At 48.4% G+C, this 24,581-nt stretch overlaps 1 protein-coding gene and 1 long non-coding RNA gene across 4 annotated transcripts in view; one reads left to right on the top strand and one right to left on the bottom strand.

The window, feature by feature from the left end:
* Positions 1-5,209: 5,209 nt before the first annotated feature.
* Positions 5,210-24,581, bottom strand: part of PDE6D (phosphodiesterase 6D) — a 35,560-nt gene continuing 16,188 nt past the window's right edge. Inside the window, exons 2-5 of the mRNA XM_068692619.1 lie at positions 12,913-13,001; positions 8,432-8,557; positions 7,460-7,565; positions 5,210-5,848 (exon numbers count right to left, since the gene is read on the bottom strand). Coding sequence (XP_068548720.1) covers positions 5,767-5,848; positions 7,460-7,565; positions 8,432-8,557; positions 12,913-13,001 — 403 coding nt within the window. The 3' untranslated portion in view covers positions 5,210-5,766. The remainder of the gene's footprint in view (positions 5,849-7,459; positions 7,566-8,431; positions 8,558-12,912; positions 13,002-24,581) is intronic.
* Positions 8,551-21,476, top strand: LOC137861338 (uncharacterized). Of its 3 annotated transcripts, none has more exons than XR_011099551.1 (6): positions 8,551-9,169; positions 9,767-9,847; positions 10,113-10,173; positions 16,960-17,100; positions 20,937-21,253; positions 21,336-21,476. It is a non-coding gene; the product is annotated as an uncharacterized lncRNA (long non-coding RNA). The 3 variants fall into 3 exon arrangements; XR_011099550.1 differs by lacking the exon at positions 21,336-21,476 and adding an exon at positions 14,013-14,148 and having other exon boundaries at positions 20,937-21,305; XR_011099549.1 differs by lacking the exon at positions 21,336-21,476 and having other exon boundaries at positions 20,937-21,305.

Here is a 24,581-nt window from a genome sequence, read left to right as displayed (position 1 = left end):
CCAGATCATGGCTCCAGGTCCTCCATCCTCCATCATCTGTCCTTCATCCTCTGTCCTCCATTATCCGTCCTCCATTATCTGTCCTCCATCCTCTGTCCTCTATCTTCTGTTCTCCATCCTCCATCATCCATCCTTCATCCTCCGTCCTCTATTATCCATCCTCCATTCTTTATCCTCTGTCCTCCATCTTCTGTCCTTCATCCTCCATTCTCTGTCCTCCATCATCCGTCCTTCATCTTCCATCCTCCATTATCCGTCCTCTATCCTCTGTCCTTCATCCTCCATTCTTCATCCTCCATCCTCCATCTTCTGTCCTCTATCCTCTGTCCTCCATTCTTTGTCCTCCATCCTCCATTATCCGTCCTCCATCTTCTGTCCTCTATCCTCCGTCCTCCATTCTTCGTCCTCCATCATCCGTCCTCCATTTTCTGTCCTCCATCATCCGTCCTTCATCTTCCATCCTCCATTATCCGTCCTCCATTTTCTGTCCTCCATTTTCTGTCCTCCATCCTCCGTCCCTTACCCTGGGCACTATGGCAGCCCCATTTCTCCCCGCCACCCCCCGCCATGACTCTGGCAGCCCCCCCGTGTCCCCATCCCTGTCCCCATGTCCCTGTCCCCCTGTCCCCGTCCCCAGTGCCCCAGCTCCAGGCTGAGACCGGGCACAACTCAGTTCACAGATACCACACAGAGCCCCCCCCCCGCAGCCCTCAGCCAATCCCCTTGCAGCCGCACTGCCCGGCAGCCAATCGCCTGCTGCCACCTGTCCTTCCCTTTGCTCCTCCCCCCGCCACGCTCCCTCCACCAATCGCAGCCAAGCAGCACCCAAGCCTGGCCAATCGCAGGCTGTAGCCGGGAGCCCCCAGCCAACCACACGCCGCCACCTGGCTGAGCCTCCCGTGGCAGCAGGCTGACCAATCGCAGGGCGGGGGGCTGCTCTGAGCCAATCCCTGTCAACCGTGCCAGCCAATCAGGGGCAGCCGGGTCCCACCGAGGGCTATAAAGGGCGGGGGGCTCCAGGGTGCCCTCAGTGGCGGGGCTGCCCCCGCGGGGTGCGGGTGGGGTCTGCGGAGGACGTGAGGCTGGGAGGGGGCTCCTGGCCTCCATGGAACCAAAATCCTGGGCTTTGAGCCCAAATCTGAAGGGATGAGGCAAATTTGAAGGGATGAGGCCCTTGGGATGGGGAATCCACGTCCCGTTGGGCTGCAGGAGGCTCCTGTGGGTCGTTGAGGCTGAGGGAGCCTCCGAAGATGTCTTGGGATGGTCTCTGCCATGAGCCGGCCTCTACCCTGGAACGTCCCTCAGGGCGCTCAGCAGAAGCGCGTCCTCGTCGCCGTGATGGCTGCCATGGCCAGAAGCTGTGACCAGAGGCGAAGAAGCCACCACGTGCCTCGGGCAGGGTGTGTGGGGCCATCTCCTCACCTGGGCCTCCCCACGAGCCATGTGGTGGCACCCAGGCCTCCGATGGTGCTGGTCCTGGAGGGAAGGACGGAGGCAGCGCCATGGAGCCAAGCGCTGAAGGCACCGTTAGGGGCATGGTGAGGGCTGCCGGTTGCCTTGATGAGCCTGTGAGGGCTCAGGGCCGTGCCACGCATGCGGGTGACCGCCTTGACCATGGACTCTGCTGGATGGAGAGAGACCTCCCCGCGGTCAGCCCAATGCCACACCGATGGAGCCGTGACACCAACACAGCCACGGGGCTGAGCCCAACGCCTGCGGGGTCTGCACCAGGAGATCCATCTCCAGCTCATCAGAGGTTAGGGCCCGTTTAATCCGCTTGAGCCTGGCACGTGCCCAGCCGTAGCTTTCATCCAGCCTCATCCAAACGCTTCCAGCCTCCTCGTGCTGCATCTTGACAAAGCTCCGTGAGATCTGGAACACCCTGTGGGGTCGGTGGAGACCCTGCCTGCCTTGGGCCCCGCTCTAGACACGGGGTTCCTGGTGCGGTCTGCGTCTGGGAGGAGCGGATCATCGCTGGCGTCTGCTTCAGAGCCTGCCAAGCGCGGCTGCCCTCCGGGCACGGCTCCTCGAGATCACACAACCAGAAGGGATTTTGAGGTGTTGCTGTTGAAAATAAACACCGCCGAGCTGCCGCTCCGCACAGCGATCACCGCCTGGCCTGGGGCGTGAGGTGTCCCTGGGGAGCAGCCCCTTTTGGAGGAAGGGGGCTGAGGCAGTGTGGGGCTCGTGGCCGGTCCCAGCCCATCCCAATTAGCCAAGAAGTGCCTCATTAATGGCTCACAGGTGCTGCCTGGTGCAGGGGGGAGAGCCCAGCCCGTGCTGTAGGGCAGCTGTGGGGGATCTGGTTCCTGTCCCATCCCCACCTGCTGTTTACCCCATGGACCCCAAGCATGGGAGCCGTGGTGCAGGACCCCAAGGAGGCCCAGCTGGATGCGGTGCCCCGCTGCCAGCCCTCCCCGTGCCGGCTGCTCCCTGCCCGAGCTGAGCTCATCCTCCCCTGGGCACCGGGAGGGCTCTGGGGACCCTGTCCCCAAGGAGGGCAACCCACAGCGAGTCAAACACCCTGCCCTGACCAGGAACAAGGACCCCTGGAGAACCAAACCCTGCTCCCAGCCTTGCATCCCCCAGGATGGGGGACAGTCCCCGTCCCAAGGCCACCGCGCTGTCCCCTTGGGTTGTCTCTGGTCATACCCAGCTCAAATACTGCTCCCCCCGGGGCAGATCCCCCCCTGGGTGACCCCAACACCTACCTGCCACTGGTGGCCGTCCTCCTGGTGGCTCTCCCGATGTCCCCAGCCGCTGTGACGCCCCGAGACGGCGCCCAAGGGCTCGGCAGGCAGCACGGAGCAGGCGTTGCGCAAAATGGGGCGATATCGGTGATATTGCAGCACCACCTAGTGCCGCTGCCCGGGGAAGCCAGGCAGCACCGCGATCCCACGGGTGTCACCGCAGAGCCCTTGGGGACAGCCCTGTGTCCCCTGGGGCAGTGCCACCGAGATCTGGCCGCTGGCACAATGGGAAATTTGGGGACGTGGGGGGGCTGTGGGGCAGGCAGGGAGCTTGGTGTGGTCACCTCCTGCTTTCGGTAGCCCCGGAGCTGTGGGGTTTGCCTGCCTAAATCCCACACCAGGGATTTGCCAGCCTGGAGCAGGCAGGATGAAGCCCCCGGTGCCCCTGCTCCGTGCCGGGGAGTTCCCTGCGAGGAGGTGGTGAAGGGTCAGGGGGTGCAGGGCATTCCCTGCGCCTGGGTGAAATCCCATTTACCCCAGGGTGCTGGGGGAGCAGCGGTGCCTCGGCCCCTTTTGGGAGGTCAGAAGCTACTCCAGCTGTGACAGGCACGTGCCTGGCCATGGGAAGGGGTGAGCTGGGCACTGAGCCCCAAAAGGGGATCCCACCCAGGTCCCCCAGCACTGGGATGGTGGCAGATGGGGCTTCTCTAGGGCAGAATTTGGGCATTTTGGGCTGAAACAGGGCCTTTGGCTGGGGGACCCGAACCTTCCCGGCCTGCACGCGCTGCCCGTGCCGGCCCTGCTCCCGCGGCAGGTAAGAGTAGCAACGCAGGCACCGTGCGTAACGTGGCCCTGGGCTGTTTGTGCGCCTTTTGTTGGCGGGTAACCCCGGTGAATCAGGCAATTAGCCACGTTAGGGAGGCTCTGCTCACCCGCCCGAGTTACATCGGGGCAGCTCGCCAACCCCAGCCCGCGCCTGGCTCTGCCGGAGCCTCCCTGGGTGGCTGGCAATGGGGGTGGTGGGCGTGATGGCCCCCCGAAACCGAGCCCAGAGCTCCCTTAGGGCCACAGCTTTTTGCGTGTCACCCCTTGCTTGTGCCGACGTGGGGGGCCGCCGCCTCCCCGGCACGTTCCCTGCCCCGCGGCGCTCGCAGAAATCGATGCCTCGTGCGTGCCGGCGGCTGGAAGGCGCTCGCCAGCTGCGGTGGCCAGGCTGGGAGGAACCACACGGACGTTTTCCTGCCCCTCATCGGGTGGTGACGGCCACAGCGAGCACCTGGAGGCAGTGGGTGCGAGGAGCTGAGGAGGTCCCTGCGTGGTGAGGGGCTCCTCGCATGGTCCATCTGGGTCCTGATCCCCCTAAACTGTTCCTGTGTGTGGGTGCGGGCTGTGGGGAGCATCCCTGCCCCCGAGGTGCCAGTTCCAGGTGGGAATATTTTGGAAATGAAAGGTGGAATCGCTGCGTGTGACAAGGAGGGGACATCAGAGCAGGTCCCAGGTGGTGGCCAACACCTCCAGAAGCTCACGGTGCGCCTAGGATGCTCTGCAGCCCCTGGGGTCATCCGCACCCCGCACAGCCCCGTGTGCTCGGCTCCAGCCCCTCCCGGGTTCCTTCGCTGTGAATTTGCTGCGCTACCACGCACTGGGAGGCACTGGGAGGTGCTGGGGCGAACTGGGAGAGCCTGGGCCGGGATCAGCGGCGGCTGCTTCCAGCGGAGCCACCGGGGGGCGGCCGTGCGCCAGGGCTGCGAGCCGAGGCTCGGAGGTAGCCGAGCTTTTGGTTTTATCAGGGTTTTGGATGCCCTCAAGTCACCTTAAAAATTAACTCTGCTTTTAACTCCCTCCCCCAGCCGGCCAGCGGCTGAATGCGGGTCTGAAATGTGCCCTGAATCCTCCTGTGACTCCCTCGAGAAGCTCAAGCCCAGCCGGTCAGGCTGACCAAGGAGTTGTGTGATCACAAAGCTACCTGTGAGGTGTGAGAGCAGGGGCTGAAGGCGCACGCTTCACAAGATTTATGCTTGGTAGGATGAATAACGGGACAACGGGGAAGAGGAGCAGTGTGTGTCGTGAAGCCTGGAGTAGCAAAAGTGCCTCCACGTGCCATTAAAGTCCCGCAGGCAGGGGGCTGTTGGCATCAGCAGCTGCAGCCACAGATGTGTTTTGGGGAGCAGAGCCCAGCGCAGCACCAACGCAGGCAGGCTCAGGGGAAAATGGATTTTCCAGAGGTCTGAGTGTCCCCAGGAGCTTGGGAAGCCAAACAGAGCAGTGCTGCTCAAGAAACCCATGGCTGTGCAAAAGGGACAAACCGCCCCGAGGGACTAACGGACAGAAATGAGACCAGGGAAGAAACCTGCCTGTGGTCACAGCAGTTGTGAAGCTTCTCCTGCCTGCTCAGCTGTGGGAAATGCAATTTAACGAGGCCACGGGGGCTGGGGGAGAAGCAGGGGCATGGAAAGCTCTGTTCTGCTGCTGGCTGGGCTGGGAAGAGTTTGTGTGTGAAAAAACGCACGGCACCAACCTTTCTTCCCTTCTTTGGACGGTAGGAATGTTTTAATTGAGAAATTTGTTGTAATTACATTGGGTGATATCACAGTCTATTTTACAAGTTCGGGGTAAGAGGAAGTGTGGACCAGTTACACAGAAATCCAGTGAAAGGATAAAAACCTACAACATGAGAAAATGGAAAAGGATAACTTAACGCCCCCCACCCCCAGCTGAACGAAACATGTTGAGAGTGGGGTGTGAGTAGAAACGGGAGGTTATACCAGGATCCAGAGAAGTACAAAGGATAAAACTAACATAATTTACAGTATTGGTTCTGCACGACCACCGTTTGCCCATTTTCAGAGACAGCCTCTATTCCCCACCGCGCCGCCGAGCAGATGGTCCCGTCTCTGAGGGTTTGGTCTGGTCTTGTCAGAGAAGAAAGCAAAATAACGATGGGCAAAGGTCACAACCCACGTTGAGCTGGTCCCCAGGGTCACTGCCTACAGGAGTGTCTTCCACTGGATAGTCAGGAGGTTCTGCACCAAGAACTGCATGGAGGAAAACTAAAACAGCTCCAAAAAGCCCCATCTCAAACGTAGAAAAGTCTCACTCTGGAAGTGCTTACAAGAAGGTCGTCGTCATAGAATTTGGTTTCTATAATAACATTACCACTGCGGAAGGAAAAGGGGAGAGAGAAGAGGTGTTAGAAGAGCACAAAGATACTAAAAACAGGCTGCTCCTTTCAATGCTACCACAAACCCAGGCTGACAGCTTGCTCCCCACAACACTTCCTCTAGCTTAGAGCCCCGTGCAGTGAGCGCTGTGTCCCGATCCTGTGGCCATCAGGGTGAAGGATTTCCCCACTGCGTTCCCATGTGGATCCCCCCATCCCCACGCTGCCGGACAGCCTGGAGAGGCTCCAGGGAAAGAACGGGACCCTGGAAAATCCTCAGTGTCATTTGAGAACTGGACTCTAACGACTCCCAGTCCCGAAAAATGACGTGATTTCCTGAGACGGTCGGTACCAATTGTCAGACGTCTTTGTTTCTTTACTCTGGTTCCTGACCTGGCACCTCCTATTCTGAATAAATGCCACCAGCCCTGGGAGCCAAGGATGTGTGTGGCACCTCCAAGTTCCTTGAGCAGCTTGCGGCCAGGAGCACGTGCCTAACACCAAGGCTTCCTTCTGAGCCCGCTATCTCTTTGAAACGTGCTGCGAGTAGCGATCAGTGATGGCGTTTCCCATCCCAGTGCCTTCTCTACACCACTGGCTTTCCTCCAGATGGAACAAGAGGGAAAACGCTGGAGAAGGAGGGAGGTCTTCCAGAGGACACGGTGACCTTGTGGTGAGACGAGCTGCTCTCTATCTGCCTCGGGTTGGCACAAGGATTCCTGTACCCTTCTGTCTCTGCTGGCAACGTGCTCCTTGTGTGCGTGCCAGCACCCATCTAGCACCACATCAGCCACAGCAGGGAGGGTGGCCTTTTGTCCGTGATTACAGCTTCCCAGGGGCTTCCCTCAAAGAGCCTTTTCCTTCATCTCACTTTTCCCTCACCTCAGCAAACCTCGTGCCTTGCTGTTGCCAGTCAGAGCACTGCCCAGCACGTGTTATTCTGATCCAAGTCCTAGAGGAAGGCTCAGAAGTCAACGTGCAAACTGTGGCCAGGACGAGGCGTTTATGAGGGAAGTGTGTGAATCCCATTATGGATTACTGTAAAGTGACTGCTTCCTACCTGTTAAGGGTATTTTATCCTCAGATGCCACTCCACAGGACTAAATGCATAGATTATACTCAAATGTAAGGACACGAAGCTTGACAAAATGGTACAGGGATGGAACAAACAGTTGAGCAGCTCCCATGGGTGACATTCTGCCTGAAAAACACCCACCTTGGACAGGATTCAGTCACCAATCGCTGGATTTGAAAGTGGTCCAAATATCTATTTTTGTTTGCCCATTTGGATGTGAGGGGCACTAAGCTGCAAAGCATTTTTAAACCCTTTCACAGATCACCTTTCAAAAAAAAAATAAAGCAGCTCTAATAAAGGATCAGTTCCAGTTTCTCCAAACTTTTATTGCTATATTAATGCAAATTGGACCTATGGGAAAGCAGGTAATGAGGTTGGCTTCGCCCCTTTTATCTCTCAGAAGCTAATAGCAGCGAGGGTGACTCAGAGCTGGTAGCAGCTCTCTCTCTCCATTCCCACTGTGGCCCCCAAGGAAATGTCATGCACTGCTTTTTCTTTGCCTGCTCTCAGGTTCTGTAAGCCCAAGGCACTCACGTTAAAACGTTAGCTGGCATCATCTGTGATTCAGGTGCTGCCTCTATCAAGGACTGCCAAGTGTTTGTGGAGTTAGGAATCACAAAACCAAATTCAAAGAACCACTCTGCAAAGTAAAAAGAAGATTCAGAGGCATTTAAAAGAAGAAAAAAAAAATCCACAAATGGTCCTTTTGCTTTTCACCTGACAGGCTGGGGAACTCCCTTATCTGTCTTGCAGTGCTGCCAACGTTTTACATTTACATTACTTTGTAAATTTTAATTTTACATTACGACTTAAAATGCACTGAACCCTGCCCTCCTCTTAATGCAGCTACTCCCTTTCTGTATGAGCTGATGGAAGCGATAAACGCACGCCGCTTCCTTAGCATCCGATGGAAATTCCATCGCACCTCATCGGGAGCAGGGAAATCACATCCCCCCCCCCTTGCAGACATCCTGCGGAGCCAGTTCAGACGAAGCGTCCAACTGGTTGCCCCAAAGACAAGGAGCTCAATGTTTCTCTGCCCCTCCTTCCCCCAGATTAGGAGTAATACCGCAGCCAGGAGATGAGGCTGAGACGCAGGCAGCGAACACCCAGGGGCACAGCTGCGACCACAGCAAACCAGAGGCTCCTTTAGCCCAGCCTCCAGCCTGGCAGAGGCCAGCACAAGGTGCTGCTGAGGAAGATGCATGAATCCCCACAATGGGTGACACTAAAATAACCCGTTTCCTAGCCTCAGGCAGCCTGCGGTGGATTTATGCCCTGCGGCATGATTACCCAGATTTTTTGCTTACATAACAAAGTGTTAATACACTTATGAAATGCTATCCCTAATGCTGCGGCCCATTAGTCCTGACAAGATGAGTGCTTCAGGGCCACTCTGAAAAATTAAAATTGCTGCGTTCAACCCGGTTTAGTTCCTCTAATCCTGGCCACGCTGGGGTTCACCCCCTGTGCTGCAGCAGGGCCGCACGCAGAGCAGGCACATACCTTCTAGACACTGCCCTTTGAAATAAACTTTCTGTTCCAGGCGGAATTTTTCCATTTGTTCTGCCGAGGAGAAGTTTAACTCCCGAGACACTGCTTTGCATTTCAGGATTTTTTTAGGAACTCGAGCTGTCAAACAGATAAACAAGCGTTATTTGGACACAATGAAACAAACCCAGCTGCTTTGGGTGCTGTTAGAGAATACATTGAAACAGCGATTAGTGCAGTACAAGATCATAGTAGTAGGAGACAAGCAAGCACAAAGGACTCTCCCTACTTTGTTTTTACATTTGCAGGTGTGAAATCTAAGCCAGGAATGCCCAGAGCCAGGAATGAACCTCATAACACAACCAGGAATAAAACACTGATTTCTCAAAGTGCTAGTTCTTAACTCTGTCACTAAAAACACGGTTCTTCAAGCCAAAACACTGAGATGCAACTTGAATTTTTACTGTAGGGAACATGCTGAAGGTCACATGCAGCCAAAGGGCTGTTTGTACACAGGCGTGTTAGTTCTTCTCACTTCTTCTTCCCTTTCAGGCTGTGCATCCCCAGCAAACCACAAATTCCTCAGCCCGGCAGCACTGTTCCAGCCAGCTCTCGTAGCTCTGGGACGTCATCCTGTACAAGTACACGAAACGCCTCTTCCCTGAGCGTTGAGCCTCACACAGGCAGAAAAGTCAGCAGCAAACAGCATGGTTTGAGAGAGGCAAATCTGAGTTATTTGTGCTCTTGCAACAGGTGAGACAACTGTACCTGTTTGATATTTCATGTTTTTTTTTTTAAAGGTGAAGGAGTAAGAGGAGGGGCAGTTTGCAGCACAGGTTCATATGCTGAAAGGTCCAAATCAGATGAATAAGGTTGGGAGTGGGGGAACCAGTATAGTAAAAATCTCCCAAGCCTGTCATACTTAAGTGGTGTGATTGTACATAATCCTTCCTGCGTAGCAGAAAGTGTTTCGTGTCAATTTATTAAAAATAAAGAGGGGAGGGAATACAGCTGGTACGTGCTTTATGTGCCAAACTAGTCCGAAATGGGAAGCCTATCAAAACATCCGTGAGCAGACAGCAGGCTGCTGTTTAATAAAAGTAAGAGTCCTCCAAACCCCTGGCATATCCACCTGATGTGAAACTGTCTGATGGAGCAGGACCTTGCTCTGAGAGCCATCTAGATTGCTGGAGGGCAAGGGAATGCGAGCTACTGCCCTATCCCATGGAGAAGTACACAGTCCCTGGCTTGCCAAAATAAAAATAAATAAATAAAAAAAGAAAGTTAAAAGTGCAAGAGAAGAGTTTTAAATGTAAAGCGCTCTAATTATTTTTAGCTTTTTTTTTTCAGCCTGGAAATCTGCATGGCACCATCCTTGACTGCCCTCACAAGTACAGACTCCAGCCTGTTGTGCACAAACATCCCTTTGCAGTTAAGTGCAAAATGACTTGTTAAAACTATTCTGCAATTTAGTAATTACATTTCTTTCATCCCCGAGACAAACTGCTGAGAAGGTTTGCTTTAATATTGTAAAACTGCAAAATAAAAGGTTACTTTTAATACAAGTAGGACTGTGTTGTCTTTAAAGCTGCGATCTAAGAGATTTTAATTGATATTTATACCACCAAGCTGAGAGTTTTCATTTTTTTATTTTAAACACATTTTACTTTTGTACCTCTTCTTTTCTGTTAAAAAGATAGAAGAGAAAGAAGTTTGATGCTCATCAGCTAGGACCATCAAAACGCACCGAAATGCAGGTAAGCACAGACTTTATCCTAAATGTTCTCCTGTTATTTTTTAACCTGAGGACGTATTTATTATACTTGCACGTTTCTTAAAGCTTTTATATAGCTATCATACTAATTCGGATTCTTAATTCTGACACTTAACTCTGTAAGAAGGTGATGGGTGATACATTTCTGATTTACTAAACTACTCATTTGGGGCCAGTGAAAAACTGAAATTCAATTAAACCATCAGTATTGTTATGTTTTCTCATAGTTTAATAAAACTATGTGACATATTTGGGATATGTTAAAAAAAAAAAAAAAGCTGGTTCATCCACACATACTTTGTACTGAAAACTGCATCTTTTCTTAGACAATGAAAGGATGGTTTGTATTTCCTGAATGGAAGGGACTGTGGGGACTGGCAACAATTCTGGGGACTTTACAAGTGCTGGATGTCAGCTGCCTGCACCTCGCTTTGTTTATGTACTGGAAGAGAAGAAACTTTGCTGTTTCCCAGCTCCCAGTGTTAAATGCACTGTCACTGAATTGAGCTAACTGGGTGTATGGTAAATCTCCTGCTATCAGAAGCTGATTTAGCTGGTTGGTAAATTCCACTTCAGGTTCTCAGGCAGTGATCTGCACCACATCCAGTGGGTTAACACTAAAGCTTCAGCCGCAATCTAATTCCGCATTAATATTCTTTTAATTTCATCTAAGCAGTAAGTTTGGGTATTAACAGAGCATCATGATCTGAAATTTAAGAGTTAGCTTTTAAAGAAACTTGTACTTAAATAAAAATCACATTTAAATTAATTATCTTTTATTCACTCTGCTCTCTATGTGATTGCTTGCTATGTGCCCTGAAAGGCCCAGAACACACACCCGAGCCATCTCAGCCTTCTTTCCTCGCTAAGCTATACAAGAATGGCTTTTTTTCCTCTCTTTTCCAAAGGAGGACCATCCTCCCACCCTTAATTTTTTTCCAGTGGCTTTACCTAAGAGCTCTTCTCTGCACCTGCTCAAGTTTACAGTCATTCATCTTTTAGATGGATGACCGAACCGCACACCAGATAAGGTCTGGACAATTCCTTGTACAACGGGCATTAATCTCACGCCAGAATATGCTTTAATTAATTCCCCAAGCTCCTCTGATGGAGGGGAGTGTTCCTGTTTTATATGTGAGGAAAATCTGAGATGTGGTGAGGCTGATCTGACTTGTCAAAGAGAAAGACGATGGGAAATGGGGCAGCACCATGAACACTCATGAGCACAGCTCCAGCTGCCCCAAATCACATTGTCCTGAGGCTCTCACTGAACCAAGGCGGTGTCGGTCTGCTGAGACAGAGAGAAGAGGCTTCAAAGACAAGCCACGTGTCCACGTGAAGCTTTTGCAGCACCAAATCTGGGAAGAACGGGCATATTTTTGGCTGATTTTCTTCTGCTTTTGAAAGCCTGATCCCTCGTTTCTCCTGGGTGTGCTGTCAGGTGCTGTAGCACGCCAAACACTACAAGTGTTTGAAGAAGGCGAAGTATCACTGAGCCACGGTTCAAGAAATTTAGCATTACACTGATGAATTATCGCATTTCTTTTGGAAGTTGTATTTCAGTTGCTTTATTACAGTTGTATTTAAAGTGCTGGAATGTTTTTCTTTAATATAGGCACCTTGGTGGGTGTGAGGAAGTACCTGTTAAGGCCTGTTTGCTATTGACAGGACTGTTTGCTGCTAGCAGTGGCACGATATTGGGAGCACGGGTTAGCAAGGCTGAAGGAGACAAAGCTTGGAAAATGCTGTTACTGATCACAGAGTCACGGCTTGGCCTTCCCCTACCTCTGACTCGCCTCCTCCATTCCCGGCATCAGGTCCTCCCCTTAAGCTGGGGCAACCTACTACTGGTCCTAAAAGTGAACTCTCTCCATAAAGCAGGTGAATGGTGACTGGGGACCAAATGAGGAGAAAGCAACTTGTTTCTCTCGTGCTTTAATCCCGTTTTAAAATCATGTATATCACTGGACTCACAGTGTTTTGCCACAGATCTTCTGTCTGTTCCCTGGGCAGCACGGTAAGCTGGCTGTTTCCTTCAGACACAACAATTTCCCTATTTATGGGATGGGTAAGTCTTAGGACTGCAATACAGAACTCAATCCTTGATGTTTAACCAAAAATATGTCGATGCCAGCATCACAATTAAATGATCAAGTTGACTCCACTTGCTGGAGATCAGCTGCATGACACTCACTTAATAGCAAAGTCTTCAAATTAATTCGGTGAGGTCAGACTTTGCAGAGCCAAAGCAAAGCTCTTGGCAAGGGACGTTACCTTCACAGTGCTGTGTCACAAAGGGGATGTGTAAGGGACAGTGGAGTCCTCTGCCACATGGCAAGGGCAGAAAGGACAGGGAAGAGGCTGCCCTAGCAATCACAGGGGACAGCAGAACAGAGCCAATGCAACATGTGTGACATTTTAAAGCAGAGGGCAAATTTAGTGCAGAATATTAGGTCAGCTGTGGCCAGAAAAGGCACAAACTGTGTATGTTTCTTCCACGCTGCTTTTCCTTTGGACCTCTACTTTGACCAAACCCTGCCCCGTTATATGGAGAAAAGTCTGCATCTCTTTAGACTTTTAATTTTGCAACCAACACCTGAGCTAGCAAAGGCCAGCAGAGCCAGGACATCTGTCCTCCAAACACGGGTACAGCAGCAGCTTTGGTGACCCAGAGGTGCAGCCCGACCCAGCCCCCAGGTGCACAGCGAGGCCACGCAGTTACCTTCGTGCTCCACTCCAGGTACAGACAGATCTTCTGTTCCTTGCCAGAGGATTTTCCCCGTTTCCGCATCCCGAAGATTCATCCAGTTTCTGATTGGGAAGCAATTAAGGAAAACAAGGTATCCACGCTCCCAAATGCCGTGCCCAGTGCTTTCTGAAGCCCTAAAAAAGGCTGCTCCAGCTGAGCTCCAGGAACATTTACCAATTCTCAGGAGGCCGGGGAGAAAAGACATGGAGGAAATAAATGAACAAACCAACCCTTGACCAGAATTAATGCACTGAGAGCTGTACAGTCACAGCTTCGGTTCTCACTTGGACTGAAGCTTGTTAACCTCATTTATCATTTTTTCAGCGCTTCGAAAGGATAAAGACAACGTCCCTGTGCTGCGGGGAAGCAAGAGCACTGCTAACAACACCAAAATTCAACACAAACAAATGTTCTCCAGCTAGAAAAAGAAGAGCTTCCTATTTAACATTTGAAAAAAGTATAATACCTGACCGCACTGATTTTTTTGACTTAAAAATATGAACACCAAGGGTTGTGCTATGGCTGCTGACCTGGTAACAGCCACTTCTGCAGCTGCTGAGCACTAAGAGCAGGGACACTCTCGTTTCACTCAGCACGTGAGGCTGTGCCAGCCTTCAAAAAGCCCAGCTCAGGGAATTGAGCTCGTTACGATTACAGACGACCATGAAACACTCACCTCTTCCATGGGACAATCAGTGATAACCTTAAGGCTACCCTTGAAGAACCTCTCCTGTAACATAACTCAGATATTTACATGGCAGAGCGAGGAGCCTGCACGCCTGCCCAGTGCCTTTCTGAGCAGGGCAGAGCCTTCGGTCAGCCCCAGGCCCCGTCACAGCCTCGTGCTCTGCAGCCCATCACTGCATCAGATGAGGCACCGGGAACTATCTGGGAAAAGGAGAGAAGGCTCCAGGAGCTGACTGGGAAGGCAGAGGAGCAGATGAGGACAACACGGACCTCGACAGAGGTATAAATAGGAGCTGTGAGATATGCACAGTGAATTCATTCTCCAGCATACGCAGTTTCCAGGCAGACTCTTGACATTGATCAAAATTTTTTTTTTTTTTTTCCAGAACTCCAGGGAAGAAACAGATGCTTCAGCAAATTTCGGGTTACAGGGTAGCGTTTGTTTTAAAATTCTCTGCGTGGAGGAGGGAAGGGAAGATGGCTGCTTCAGAAAAAGCGTGAAGAACCTTGTCCTTCCTGAAGGTTGGCCACATTTTCCATGTCCTACCAAAAGGGAAAGGGGGGAAAGGTAGGGGTGTGTGCACACAGGCACGGCCCTACAGCTTCCATGGTGTAGGAACGACTTGGGTGGGAAAAGGGAGCGTGGCACAGGCTGCTCATGTCCTTCCAGACTTGTTCTAAAACACATATTATCTACTACTCGATCTGGGATTAACCCAGGAGGGACAGGGGTGAAGGCAGAAAGCATCACCCCCGGAGAGCCCCGTATGCCACCTCCATCTCCTGGCAGAAAGCTTGAAAGTTGAAAAATCTCCCCACATACCGAAGCAAAGGGGCTGGAGGCAGCAAGACAGAGGGAGAAAACAAGCAGCAGCACAGCAAAAAGAACCTGCAGCTGGGCTGGGCACTTCGTGTGGTTCTGGCTGGAAAAATCGAAGTCCCCAGCCAACACAACCTGCAGGATGGAACCGCCCCAACTGTAATTGAAACCGTCAAAAAGGCCTCCATTTTTAGATACATCTTCCCACAGACAAACACAAAAACTAGCCAGGGTGAAGCTATTTGCATAGAAAGCAGCGTGCCATCTATCAAATGCCACGTACGAGAGAAAAATAACAAATGAGACAATCTGAGCATCTCGCCGACGAGTTCATTTATCTTCACAAGCCCCTGCGATGCAAACACTCTTGGCTATTAGCAGGACGGTAATTCAGCAAATTGGGCACTTGATTACCAAAAACCTGCATTACCTTTAAAAAACGAGCCCCTGCAGAAGAATATCCTGGCTATTTGCTCACTATCACTGTTGGTGGGTGCTAGGAGCTCCCAGGGCTGGCTGGAGGCTGCGCGGTGCCAAGCGGAGCAGCAGAGCTTCCCCGGTAAGAGTAAATCCAAGATCGCCTGCGCCATGCTTTGAATTCTGACTGTCAAATTAAAGATCAAGAATAAATAAAAAGCTGAAGACTCCATCCCTGCTGGTGAGGGCACGCAGGTCAGCATCCCAAACCCACCTGCTATTCAGAGCACATACACAGAGTTAAAATATGTGCATGCAGACATATTTTAAGGGATCAGAATACTCTAGCTAGTTCACAAGTGTTTTTTTTTATCATTATTTTTTATTTTTCCCCCCAATAACCAAGCATTATTAAAAGGGAAGCACAAATCTCAAACACACACAATCCTCTTCTACTGGAAAAAAAAAGCACTTCAAGCTCAAGAGATTCGCTCTTAAAAAGAAAATCTTTCCAAAGAAATAGACATCTGAAAACAATTTCCTAAGTCAAAGCTGAGACCGCTTATAAAACTTAACTGGAATGGAATTTTACAAAAAGGCAAAACCCATCACCAGTGATTTTTTGGCAAGAGAATACCTGACAAAGCAGCAGCTGTACTGCTTACCTAGTTAGCAGCTTATCACACTATTTCTGTCATCTTGGAAAGAAAGGCTGGTGCTAGGACATACCCCAGAGTGAAGAAAATGGAGATCTTGAACCAAACCCACACACCCTGTTATCTTCTAATGTGTTTAATTGGTTTAAGATTCTTCCATCCCAGTGTGAGAGATATTGTTACTAAAAATAAAAAGTGCTCCATCTTCTGAGCAGCAGTGGAGACCTGCAGGCAGGATGAAGAGGGCATTTGGAGTATTACTGAAAAGGAGAAAGCAAATGAATGCAGGTTTAACGCAATTACTCTTTTTGGAGAGGCTCACACCAAGTCACCTGGCAGGGGTAGGTAGGGAGAGCAAGCAGAGGGCCATGCAGCTACAGCTTTGTGAAGTTAATATACATTAAAAAAAAAGCACAATTGTATATTCCTAATTCTGCTTCCTGTTCTAAAATCACAAGAACACTCTCCCACCATTAAATTTTCATTCTCCTGGCTTTTGGGGGATTTTTTGTAGGAAAGAACGTCTGATTTAAGACTCAATAGATCAAATACTCCTCAATCCCGAAGGCAAGGAAGGATTAGGTAGAACAGCAGAAGGAAGGGTGTACTGTTGATCTATTTATATTCCACCACCTATTGGGTCAGCAAAGTCTTACGTAAAAGCTTTGTAGTAGCTGGAATTTGACTTGCTTTATATACATGACATGAATTAGCTTCCTCGCAGACCTACTTTGCTTAGCCTGATGAAGTGAAACGGTTTGTGCGTGTCTGAATCCGAGTTTTGTTGTCTTGAACGCCTCTGATCTCAGCACAGAAATTCTTGCTTTTTTCTATCTGTCACAGACATCATTTCCTTCAAACAAATCCAAACATACATACCTATCTTTAACTGGTTTAGCATTGCAAAATGTTCCCAGATATTACCACGCTGGTAATTAAGAGTAACCTTGAAGGACGAGGATGAGTACAAGCGAAATTAATCATTAAAGTACTACGGAGTTAAAGTTCTCCCCAGTCTCCCTGACTGGTATTTGTGTGCTGTGATGTTTAGCACTTTTTGAATATCTGAATGGCTGCAGCGAGCAGTGGGTGTCATTTCTTCCATTAAAAACTGCTCTATTTTTCATTTTCTTCCTTGCTGTCTACACCTTTCTAAAGCCTTAAGAAGTGCTGCACTATTATCTCTCGTAATAAAAGCAAGCCTAATGTTCCTAACCACTCCTGGATGGATGGGAAGGTCTTTCATCATCTTTGCCAACCTTTTTTTTTTTCTTTCTTTCTTTTTTGTATAAGAAATGCAGCATTAAGAACAGTTCTCTACAAGTCAGGCGCCAACAGGATCTCAACAATCACCTGGAAACAAGAATTGTCCTCCGGGATAAATGATAAGAAGGTAGAGCTGGAAGCCCTGGATAATTCAGACTCGCGTCTTTGTTGCAGACCCAGAAAAGCTTCTGATCTGAAGTGCCCAACTCTTCTGCACTGCCCAGCTGCCACTCCTGGCTTTATGTTATCCTGCACAGCAGACACAACCAGGCCCTCGTGACGTGGGTGAGCGTGGCACTTTAAAGCACAGCACAGGTAAGTAGGGATCAGCCTTTAGGGGTTGTATTTTTATCAGACGTATTTTTGCAGAAGAATCCTTTTTTTCTCAGAGGTTTCAATCCCGTCTGAGGAGTAAGGACCAAAATAAGATATGCAAAAAACCACCAAACTACAGGATTACAGAGTAGACCACCCAGATCCTACTCTACTCCTGCCGTTCGTCCGCTAATCTTCCCAATCTCTAATCTCACTTTTTATTACAACTCCCAAATCCCTCTCCCACAGAACTCTTAATTGTGTGCTTACATTTAAGCATGTGCACACGTATGCTGTTGAATCAGGCCCTGAACTCACCCTGCCTGCACACAGAAGAACTGCTGCTGTCTTTAGTGTGTAATAAAGCCCAAGTGTAAATGTTGGCAATGTGGGAGGAGAACAGGAGTCTTCTCCTGAGGTTAAGGCAGAAATTCTGTATAGAGTCGTATCTGCAGGAACAGAACGGGTGCCCATCCATTCTGTCTAGCAAGAGAAGTACCAGAACAAACTCACAAACTGGAGGCTATTCCTCAAACATTACAGAAGCCTTGGGTATAGCACTGTCACCTTCTCCTGCTTTCAGGCAGCGGCATAATCTCCTCTCTTCCAGACTAGCCAGCCAGAGCGCTATGCCAGCTCTCAGGAGCAGGTACTTTGAAAACTCTGCTATTTATTACAAACCAGCTTCCCTGGAGTGACGCACGAGATATGGGTTACTGTGCTGCTCCAAAAGATGGGAGGTGCTGAGGACTGGAAAGGTGCTCCATTAAATCCTCAAATGGAAGGAAGCCAATTATCCCTTCAAAGCACTCCCGACGCTCAAGTACTCGCTGTACTCCAGGCTGCTTCTAAAGTCTCCTGCACAGAACAAATTGCTGTGCAACAGAAGCCGGGGAGATCCAGATTCGTGCGAACCACATGGCGAAAATGCAGCAAAAATCTCCAGCAACCAACAAAGTCATCTCACAGCAAATTATGCTATCAGAGGAATACACTTAACAGCTACGGCATCATAGCAAAAAAATGAACACAATGCCATAAACCTCGTATCCTTTGCGCTACTCTTCTCTTTTTGCAGGATTCTCCCCTACATCTTTGCTTGCAGAAGCTTGTCCCATGGATCTTCTCTCACCAAAACGTGTTGTCATCTAACACCGGGCAGTTCTGGATGAAGCTGTGCTTGGCCCATACTTGGAAAGACAGTCACACGTATTCCTCAATCCCATGTCAACCTTACGTCACTTTTAATAGCAAATTATGCTAATAGGGCAGCAGCTAATACTGCTACATTATATTATATTAAGTAGACCTCAAAGCAATTCTGCTCTGCAGTGAGGTTGCTCCTGTTGTTAAGCCCCAGCATTCATTAGTGCCCATCACGTTCTTCCTGCACGAACCTGACAAAGACACTCTCTGCACCTTGGGCAGCACTTCTGAGGATGAGCTATGTGCCCACCCTCAAAGGATTTTCTGCTTGAACCTCTTCGTATCTATTCTCTTGGCAGCGCTCACGTTGCGGCCCACCGTAAATATCTAAAAGAAAAATGCAACAGAGGTCAATTTGCAGTCAGATCAGCTGCAACGAGATGCTAATCGAACTGGAGAAATACAGAAGCCATTTCACTCAGTAAAATCATGCCCAACATTTGCCAGTAAACGTGTTGTGAGCTCCTGAACTCAGACAAGAGGATAAATGTCCGGCATGGGCAGGCACGGTGGGAGAAGGGGTTTTGTTTCTTCAAATATCGCAACCTGAGCCAGGTTTCCATTGCACTGACTTTTCCTCTCCCTCAGACCCAAAGCGCCAGAAACAGATGTTCGTTTTGAAGAAAAGGGTTACAGACATAAGGAGATGAAGCCAAAAAGGTAACTTTCGTTTCCTCTCGAAACAGATGTTAAGATGGTTCTGAGAACCAGGCAACGGCGCCAAACTAAAAGTGAGCTGAAGCAACGCAGTGGCTCTATGCTGCTTTCTGCTACCTGTGTTTTTCAGGCTTTTCTTTGGCTTCTCTGAACAGGTTTGACAGAATTCCTGTATAGCAATGCCTCAGCAGGAAAAATAACATGAGATCACATCTGGAGATTGCTTTACATCCTAGGTAGTAAACCAATCAATAACTCGAAACACTCAGCACTGTTTGCAGGACCATCTCAGAAGCATGAATTGCACAAAGAAAATTATTTTCTTTCTTCCAGTGCGTTAACACTCAACTCCTCCCCATCTTTCCTGCATTTTAAAAAGATCTTAAAAATTAGCGTGTTAGAAAAGCTTGAGCTCATGCTAAGAAACCTCTGCGTATTAACATAATTAATGTCATCAGTAATACTCTGAGTTTGCAGAAACAGCAGGTGAATCGATGGGAATGATGTATTCATCGGAGAAAAGAATGTGACCTTTAAAATCCATAGGGCTTTATCAGAATGCAATTTGAAAGTGGCTTGCTTGTAGCTCAACAGAAAGAACAAACCTGAATGTAGCCGGGAGAGACTGCACACACAAGGGAAACTAAAAATGCAATCACAACATAAAACACTGGGACCACCTTACCGCAGATGCCTGGCTCTACAGCAAGGTGTGGCAGCACGCAGGGCAGCTTGAGAAGCCACCCCGAGGAACAACACGCGAGGAGAGGCAATTCAAGGCACATCCCTGCGATTCAAACCCGCCTGGCTAGAGATTTTTATCCAGAATGCTCAAAATTAAGTTGTCCCAAAACAATTTGGAAGAACGAGTGTGCGATTCAGCCTGGCCGCTCTTTAATTTCAGCACATCACCCGATTTTCCTCCTCGCGAGGGAACCATAAAGGGATCCAGCGACTGAAACAACTTCATTTCGCCTTAACCACTTCAGAACATCCAATCTTTTCAACACAGCTCAACTATTATGATAATATTTCAAGGTCCTCAGCAATAAGCGAACTGGAGGGAATTTCGTGGAAATAACCTATCAAGGGGCCCTGGCGGATAACTTCATTCTCACAGCTGAGGTTGTAACCAGAAGCCCCCAGAGGGATTCACCTCCCTGCAAACCAACGAAATTAGCTTTAATGGAATGAGGGAGTTTGAACCTTATGTGCTTCTTTAGTTTATACCAGTATTTCTTTTTTTATTTTTTCCCCCAAAATACGTACTGTATTCGTTTGCTTATAAAGGAAAGCTCAGCTTGATTTCGTGTCATTTTTGCAACACTGCTGTAGTGATTTTTTTTTTTAAGTGTCTAAAAGGATCTTCACACTTCCTGATACTCACAGGAGCAGAGAAACAAACTTCTTGAACCAAATATTTAAACGGGACACGTATGGCTGCTTAGCCACTGTTTTCATATAGTTTCACTTCAATGACCTGTAGCCTTGTGTAAAGTGTGGAAAAAAAGTAAAAGGCTTGAGAAAGGCAGTTTTATAGAGCACTGTTTGTGGCTGGTCAGTGTCTTTACTCCTCAAAGCCCTCCGCAGTAATTCCTCCATTGAGTGATGTTTATTGGAAACGGCAGAGCTGAACTCCGGCAGGTTCCCTGCTGGTTGGTGTAGCTGTCCTCTGAACTCCAGGCAACATCTTGGTCTGAAAGTGCCTCCCTGGTAAAATAAGCAAGTGACAACACAAAAAGCCACGATCGCTTCCAACTGCCAGTGTTTACGTTGTGACTATAAGCTGTTAATGTTTCATTTTTTTTTTTTTCTCCTCCTTTACCTCATTTCTTCTTACAGAGCCCTCTAGCACCCCAGCCTATTGAGTTCCAAAATATTACTCCTGATAATCCATAGATTTACCAGATTCGTGTATTTTAGAAGATGTTATTTACTGGATGTATTAATATATCACACATTTCTAAGAACAGATCTGCAGACTGGAAACTGATGGGAGGCATTCTCTGGTACAAACTCCTTCACTGTGCTGCCACTTTGTGCAGCTTCACGGTGTCACATTCACCTTGGGCTACCCCAGGCGGGAGATGAACCCTGTAACTTGTCTAGGAAGACAGGACGGCCACTGAACAGGCAAGGTACTACAGGTAGGTGACTACCAGCTTCAACGATTCCTATTGCTACTTCAAAAACTTTCAATTAATCTTCTCAAATTAGCTTTTAAATAACTCCGTACAGCAGAGACTGGGAAGTAAACATGACGACTTGCCCACTGCCGCACCAGGAATCGGTAAGAGAAGAGGAAAGAGATCTCAGGAGGGGTTTGGCTTCAAGTCTCCTGCTTCAACAGACGACACTGCCTCTCTCCTTAGGCAGCCAGGAGCTGTGGCTAATGGAAACTCTTACTCCAACTTGGAATCCCTGCCCAGCAGCAGATCGCTGCCATCCTGCAGCAGAGCGGGTGCCAGTGGTTGCCTTCACTCCGTGTTTTTCTCGCTCTTGGTGGTTTCTCGTTCACCCTAACTAGAAAGCTGGGTAGCTCTGAGTCACTGCCAGGCATTACTAATGGAAGTGGGGGGCAGGAAGGAAATCAAGATGACTGGTTACAGAATTAGAAGTACTTTTTAGTGTCTAAAATGGCATACTGAAGCAGGACAAAAAAAAAAATAGATGTGTTAGCTCTGAAAGAGCAGTAAAATGCTTCTAGCTAGAAAAATGAGCAAACCTATGAAAGTTACCACTAATATTCTTGTCCACTGAGACATAAAAACACATGAAATATTAAATAGGGTAATCATGGGGGAAGATACTGTATTTGCTCCTTCCTTTGTTCATTTTAATTCAAACAGAGGTCCCGTGAAAGTGCTTAATTTCCTTTTCTTTTTCCTTCTTAACTCCAGATCCTCAAGCATATTTTGAACTCATAGTGAAGTGCTTCAACAAAGCCCAAATATGGCTCAAATTTAGCAGCTCAGGTTGTTTCTTTGTTCATTTAAGACAAGTAAGTCAGTTAAGGTTAAAAAAAAAAACACATAGCATGATCTCCACTCTGAAAAGTAGGGGTGCCTCTGATATGCAGTTTCCAACATGTTTTTATATACAAGGCTTCCTTCCACAAAATGTCATTCGATGTAAAAGGGAGCCCCATGAATGAAGACCCATCACTTGTTCATGTATAAAAACTGTCCTCAGAATTGCTAGCTCCAGGAACTCCGGCAATAATTTTGCAAAATGCAGTCAGCACTTAATCTAAAGGTCAGTTTTAGGACAAGCACTGGGGCTGTTCATTTCTGGCACAGACAGACACCCTTCTGTACAAAGTGACCATCCATTTTGTACAGGATGACATTCAGAGGCTACCGTCCAAAGGGCTCTTAAGAGCTGAACCAATATAAACATATCTTTTTTTTTTTTTAGTGAGTCCAAACTGCCTGATATCACCTTCGCTTCCATCAGCGCTCTCAGTGTCAGACTCCTTGGAACAGGGGCAGTTCAGTGGTAGAGCCATTAGCCCTAATTTCAGAGAAAATGCCAAGCCTTGAAGCTGCTTGGTTAAAATACTACAAATAAACTCTGCACTAGGCAGAGTGGTGCTTCCAAAACGAATGCCACGCACCCGGCTCTTTTACAAGGATCCACGAATGGGCCTTGACACTGAGATATTCCATTACCCTGCATTGTAACGGAACAGGATTTTAGGACTAACAGTTTCCACGTCCAACAAAGATTCCCAGAGTCGGATTGCGAGCAGGCAGCCACCACAGGGAAGCACCCACCCTGTTGTATCTCACCTTCTTTTTTCATTAGCTTTATTTTTTTTCAGTCTCCTGGGGCCAGAGCAGAACAAGGTCTGAGCAGTCCTGGAATATAATGCTTGGAAAAAAAGGCAAGATGTTCCAGCAGCAAGCTTTTCCTAACATAACTTTGCTTGAAAAAAATTTTCCAGTAGTTCCAGCCTCACCAGATCCAGCTGGGAACAGGCAAGGACTTGGAACTCTTTTTTCTCTCCTAGTTGTATTATTTTTATACCATCTATTAACACATACAGTTTAAGATTTTAGTGGGAAATCTTTAAAATCTCAGACATCCGCCAGAAATTGAACTCCTAAACATTGGGCTGTTGTTTTTTTTCTTTCACAAAATCCTGTGCAGAAACACGTAGATTTGTCTTGATGGATTTCCTCCATTTGTGAGGCCATGTGAACATTTGCCGGCCTTATCAGATCAGATTGCTCCACACAGGCCAATTATAAAAAGAACCAGCAGATCCATTAGCACAGAGGCACACTGCGACCGTGCAGCAGACAGAGATAATCAGCCTGGATGGGGCTGGCAGCCCCTTCCCAGGGCTACTCCTGTGTTTTAGCACTGCCTCAGTGCTAAAACACAGGCCAGGAATGCAGGTTGATGGTAGTGGACAGTCTCACACACGGCCAGCACTGATCTGTTGGACCTTTACGTGCTCAAACTCTCTACTGGACCTCACCTGTGACGGTATGGGACTCGGCAGGTCAGGCTGATGGTTGGACTTGGTCATCATGGAGGTCTTTTCTGACCTAAATGATTCTGTGATTCTGGGATTTTGAGCCTCTTCTTCCCTCTTCGGAAGGAGCCACCACCCTCGTCTACTCTCTCTACCAGAGGAATAATTTTTTGTAAAACAAATTGGTTATTTAGCTACAGGAATAGGTAAAACAACATTTTCAAGAACGAGGCAAGCCTCAGATGAGCTAGCTAGGTACACTGCAAAAGAGTAATGGGACCTTACGTGAAGTTGGGAGAAACAAAGCCATGGGGAATTCCGCCAGTTTGTGGGGAGTGCATTTTAGTTCAACCAAGATGAGCTGCTTGGCTTCCCAACACTTGTTCTATTTATTCCTCTACTACAATCTTCTCAGTGTGACGTCTTTAATGAGGAGATCACAACTTCCTCTAGACTGGCCAGGGAGATTAAGCAAGACACACACACAACGAGAAAGCAAGAGTCTTTGAGATTTAGCTCAAAATCTGTGCTGGTTTGCCATAAAGAGCTGACATTTCAGTGAATAATGGAAATCTTTCACTGATACCAGACTGCTGTTATGAGTAGGTATTACAGGATAAACACACAGAGTTTCCTTTTGAAAATATATTTCTTTATCTCTCTATAAAAGATTTTTCCTGGGGTGTCTTCTGTTCCTGGAAGATACGAATTTAATGGGGGACTTGATGGTGCCTCGCTGGCCCTTAGAGACACGAGCGAGGGAACAAAGGGGTTATATTTCATCTTCATAAAGCTCCATAAATACACTGCTCACTACTAGGGTGACAGCTGATATATAAGCAGAGCAAAGTCCATCTATTTCTGAACTGACCAGTACCAGAATTTGTAGTATCTCTTTACAAGATTCATTGGCAATAACAAGGATCCCAAGAACATAATGGAAGCAATTAACCTCTCATTTTTATGTCCACATTCATGAGAAACTGCTTTAGGATGAGAAACAGGAAGAGAGAAAAGATCACAGCTGAAACAAAGGGGGAGGATATCTCTTGTCAGTAGTCTGGCCACACTACAAAGCAGGCACACACAGCAGCAATAAATTCCTTTTTTTTTTTTTAATAGAAAAGCTAACCAA

Source organism: Anas acuta, chromosome 9, assembly GCF_963932015.1.
Source record: "Anas acuta chromosome 9, bAnaAcu1.1, whole genome shotgun sequence".
NCBI classification, from domain to species: domain Eukaryota; kingdom Metazoa; phylum Chordata; class Aves; order Anseriformes; family Anatidae; genus Anas; species Anas acuta.
Note: the sequence above shows the minus strand (reverse complement) of the source record. Positions and strands in the feature narration are given on the sequence as shown.